At 35.7% G+C, this 5,076-nt stretch overlaps 1 protein-coding gene across 1 annotated transcript; it reads right to left on the bottom strand.

Annotated features, from left to right (window-relative positions):
• Nucleotides 1-2,981: 2,981 nt before the first annotated feature.
• LOC7497573 (uncharacterized) lies at nt 2,982-4,114 on the bottom strand. Its single transcript, XM_002304590.4, has one exon. It carries the CDS (start codon nt 3,971-3,973, stop codon nt 3,395-3,397), a length of 579 nt encoding a protein of 192 aa, XP_002304626.1. The 5' UTR covers nt 3,974-4,114; the 3' UTR covers nt 2,982-3,394.
• Nucleotides 4,115-5,076: the final 962 nt, after the last annotated feature.

The raw sequence follows: 5,076 nt of genomic DNA on the forward strand, positions 1-5,076 counted from the left end.
TTCATTGTCCAGTTAGTTCTAACTTCTAACCACTGCTTCAAGATTGAAAGAGAGGTATAATTTTTAAAATGGTTCTAATGGGTATCAATGTTAATTTTTCTCTGTACCATCAAAATCCAACAACCTTTCTATTTTTTTTTAAACAAGGAACTAAAAAAACAAAAATAAACTTTTATATCAAAATTAAATTGTAAAACTATTAAGGAACCAAATAGATATAATTTTTAAAGTTTAAGGACTAAAGTAAACTTTTTATAATACTTTGAAACCATCATTTATTTGTGGTGTCTTTTTATAATACTTTGAAACCATCATCATTAGATTTCCATAAATAAAAGAAACAGAATTATTAATATGGCTATAAGAAGTGAAAATCCTGAAAAAGAAAAGAAAAGCGAAGCTAAGCAAATCTAGATAGTCATCTTTCTTGGAGACAATCCAATATCGTTTAAGAGATTAATCAGATGGCTCGTAAAATATCTGAGAACATCAGTCAAGAAACTCCAAACTATATCAGATTATTATTATTACTAGACATAAGAGGAAAAAAAAAGAATATTTTTACTTAGAAAGATACCAACCATATGATCGGAATTAGCATGAATTTGAAAGACCAAGCAAGCAATCAGCAGAAGCTGAGGAATTAGCTTCCACCTCCTTTCCATTTCCATGGAACCTTGTCGCTACCTATGTCTCACTCTCACCTTGGACTCACCAGAAACAAAAAACGGCAACTTACCGATGACCAGGGGCGGTTGTCGTTTTAAACATTTTACTGGGACTCGGCCCCTTGTCTATCTTTTCTCGTATGAGGAAAAAGAACAAAAAAAGTTGATTGTAACATAGGACACATAGTTTAGTAAAATTAATTAACTAATCCTTGTAATTTTAAAAATTATATATAGTTAGCCCTCTTTTTTTTTTTAATCTACTTATCTTAGTTTTTCTTCTGTCAATTTTATGTTATTTTTCAACTTGTTTTTTTATATTTAAGAAAAAAAAAGTAAAAGATAAAAACTTTAACATAGAAAATTTTGATTAAAAAAAGAAGGCATTTAAAAAAAAAAAAAAAGAAACCGCTAAATTGAATTTTTCTAGTGGGAATTTTTCTAATCTTGTATAAGACTTGGACATCAAGTTTTTTTTCCCAAATGAGAAGTGTACAGGAGATTTTTTCTTAAATCCTTGTGATCTAAGATATATTATAATAAATTCAAGAGACTCAGATTTTGATTTGAAATTCTATGCTACGGAAGCCTTAATTTCTATCTTTTTTTTTTTTTTTACATGTGTGCAAGGGATGCAAAGCAAGAAAACACCCAAGGCCTCGAAACAGGGACAACGTTGTTGGCAGATGATGCTGCCAGCGGTCATATCCAGCAGCTCGCCAAGCTCCGTAATAAGGAAACAATCAAGTAACTAGCTGGATTATTTTGAACCAATAACAAAATGGACAGAGTGAATAATTGGTGCACATAGTAAGGGGTTTCCTACTAAAGGTGCTGACGAAGATTCTGGATTTTTTTGCTAAAGATGATAATGAAGACATCTGCTATTTGATCCACTGTTGTTGAGATATGTTGGACTTTAATATCATTGTTATATTCTTTCTCACGAATAAAATGATTGTCAATCTCTACATGTTTCATTCTTGCATGGAACACCGAATTTGAAGCGAGTGTAATTGTTCTAATGCTATCGCACCTCATAGTCGATATGTTTCTTGGAAGCTCCAAGAACCCAGGTTTTGTCCCAGAAAACCCCATAGCAGCTTGTAGACCTCATGTCATTTGGATTGCTTGACCAGTCCGAATCACAGTAGGTATGTAACTGAAGAGGAGATGGTGTGTAGAGCAAACCAGAAACCTTAGTGCCCTTTAAGTAGCAAAGGACTCGTTTCATAGCTTGCCAATGTGGAGTTTTTGGTTGGTGCATATATTGACATAGCCGGTTAACAGCATAAGAAATATCCGAGAGTGTTATTGTACAATATTGGAGTGCCCTAAAGATTTGGTGAAGTTTTAGTATCATCAATGAAGCCAACTAAATTATGTCCTCGAAGAAGACTAAGGAACTGCATTTTCCGTGCTAAATAGTTGTGGGAACCTTCTAGCGTAACAGAGATAGTGGTGGTAGATAGTGGAAGGATAGGATCAGGGATGGAGGTGTTGTTAGTGCTGGCCATTTGGATTATGTGAAAGCTTTAGAAAGGATGGTATGAAAAGCATTAGTTTATAGAATGTGTGACTCTGATACCATGTAAAACTTCAAAAAACAGAAACAACATAGAGATAAAGGCAAGAGATATCTTTGAATCGGTTGACTTACTTAGCCGTGTAGTTTTTCTTTGTATTTATAAATGTACAATTAAACTGTCAAGAGTATAATAAGGAAACAAACATGAGGAAAATAAGAAAACAATCAAGTAACTAGATGGATTATCTTGAACCAGTAACAAAATGGATGGAGTGAATAATTGGTGCATGTGCTACTGGATTTTCTGCTGAAAGTGTTGATGAAGATTCTGGATTTTCTGCTGAAGATGCTGATGAAGATTATGATATTCTAACAAAGTATATAATCAGCTATCTAATACTCCAAAACAATACCGAAGTTCCTCCAGCCCCTTATCTACATCCAAGATTAAATCTGTTTCAGTTTCAGAAAACATACATTATTCTAAATATAAATCAAGAACCATTCGAGAAAGAAATGAAATTGTTTCATGAAAAGGGGTCCTTCAAAATGCCCTTGAGATAGATATATGTCCCCATAAAAATACAGTACTGTCACCAGCTGTTGTCAGATTCACTTTGATAGACCCACAAACTGGACCCGGAAGAAAAAGAGAAGAAAAACAATGCGGTGAAAAGGAAGAAAAGACGAGATTTGTACCGTGATCAATGCAAATGGCATGCATCCACATATCAGAATTTTTTCTGTTGATAAAGAATATCAGAAAGTTAAGACATCAGATCTGGTTCATAGAAGTCTAATACATCTTTATTCAAAGAAGAGAGATTGTACACTGCCAGTGACCCTGGGTTCTCTTTCTCTCCTCAATTTACAATCTGAGGGCTCATAACACCAAGCCTATAATGTATATATCACATCATTATTCTTGGGAAATTGAGCATATTCTGTAGACAATCGGATTCTCCCAACAAAATACTTGAGAACCTAGCCCATTAAACATAGTTTCACTTCATTTTATAGTTTCTACTTGACATTTTTATTGAATTCCAGCTAACGTACATATCCTTTGTTTGTGCTGAAAGAGCAACTAATTGAGCAGCAATACGGGAAAAAAGAAGAAGAAGAAGAAGAGAAAATGGCTCTTAAAACATCAAGTTAAACATCAGTAGTACTTATGAATATGATCATTCATTTTCCATTAATCACGTCTCATAAGCATCTCTTGATTCCTCTTGAATGATTCCAGCTTCTGCAAACGCATCTGCTTGTGAAACCTCATAATGAACAAGTCTGCAACATGATCAATCTCATCTTCCAAGCTGAAATCTTCTCCATCTTCCTTGGAATTCTTCACCAAATCAATGATAGAACCACCTGGATCTTCAAAGTCATCTTCATCGAATAGCGAGTGCGTAAGATCCGGGTACTTATCATCATAGCAGTAGTAATGATTGTTAGCTTGATCATCACCAGTGCCTGCCATTTGTGAACAACTCGAAAGTGACTCATTGGCCATCGCATTGCAGTAGAGAACTATGGCCCTGCTTTGGTCCTCATTGTCGTCGTCTTCGCTGTCCTTTTCAGGCTGATTAAGAATCCTATGAATCTTGTTAGAGATTGAACCCACCAAAACCCTCTTGCTCCTCATCAAAGAGAGCATAATAGCGCGCGTTTTGAGTGCGCTTGTCTTGCTCTTAATAGCCAAGGACTTGGCCTTTGTAACAGAACTCAACAACGACATTATCTTTTTCAAGAAAACAGAAGCTTTGTTCTTCATTTTCTTGATTTCTTTCAAAGTCGTCTTAAAAAGTTTGGATCTAATGATAAGCGGAAAGGACGTAGAAAAACTCAGGTGGTGCTATATTAGAGAGGATTTTTAAAAGCAGTGCTTAGCATGAAGGAATGCAAAAGAAACATGAAGTGGTTTATATAGAACACAAAAGGGAGCTGCTTTTGGTTTGCACTTTTGGGAGTGGGGTGAAGGTGGGTGATAAAATGCAGAGAAAAAGAAAGCTTCATGGGGCAGCAATCTGCTCTCACACAACCAAGTGGCATAAGGCTATTGGCTGGAGGCGTGATAAAATCCTCTTGCTATACGTGAGGTTATAGTACGTAAACCAATTATTGGAATGTGGTAATTAACAAGTCCTACAAATCAAAAGGTAGTGGAATTCCTTTCCTGATCAATGCCAAACGACTGCGTTAAAGCCATGCAAGTTTTGCAGGAGCAATGGCCAAGGGCGTCATCTTTAACCACAAAAGGAGTGAAAGGGCCTTTCGTAGGTGAAAGTCGGGGTGCTCGTGAAAAGTTGCTGACAAAGCAAGTTGAAGCACAGCAGTTCTTGTATAATTATCTCCCATGACACCATTATTGATACTCCCTTTGAAGAAAGTAACATTTCCACAAGGGACCAGCAATTATGAGAAGTTGTTGATTGATGAAGAAATTAACTTTATTCGAAACTTCTGTGAAAAATATTTAGCCTGGTACTATGCAAATTGCATACCATAAACGATCACAGAGATACATATCAGTTGAAGCCTTGATAAAGGTTGCTTTTCGTATCGTTCAATGTGGCGTGGGCTATAGAAAACTAAATGGGCATTAGACATTTTTGAATGGAAACCTTTGCTACACGAACTGCCATTGTTTTTGCCTTTGTTACACGAGAAAAGGAATTCTTGCAACTTTGCCTCACAACAAAACCAGGGGACGAGCTTGGAACAAAAAGCAAAAAACTAGGGACTTACGGATGCCTGGAACCTTTCTTAATTTAGAGGAATCATGTAAATGACAGCCTAACAAGTAATAAATTAAAGTAATATTTCCCAATTGTATTAGGTGAAAAGCAAGATTGAGACTCGGACCACATTCTAATA

This window comes from Populus trichocarpa, chromosome 3, assembly GCF_000002775.5.
Source record: "Populus trichocarpa isolate Nisqually-1 chromosome 3, P.trichocarpa_v4.1, whole genome shotgun sequence".
In the NCBI taxonomy this organism is placed as follows: domain Eukaryota; kingdom Viridiplantae; phylum Streptophyta; class Magnoliopsida; order Malpighiales; family Salicaceae; genus Populus; species Populus trichocarpa.

Bases quoted from the DNA above. Each gene is read 5' to 3' on its own strand.
- LOC7497573 (XM_002304590.4), bottom strand. From the start codon at position 3,973: ATGAAGAACAAAGCTTCTGTTTTCTTGAAAAAGATAATGTCGTTGTTG.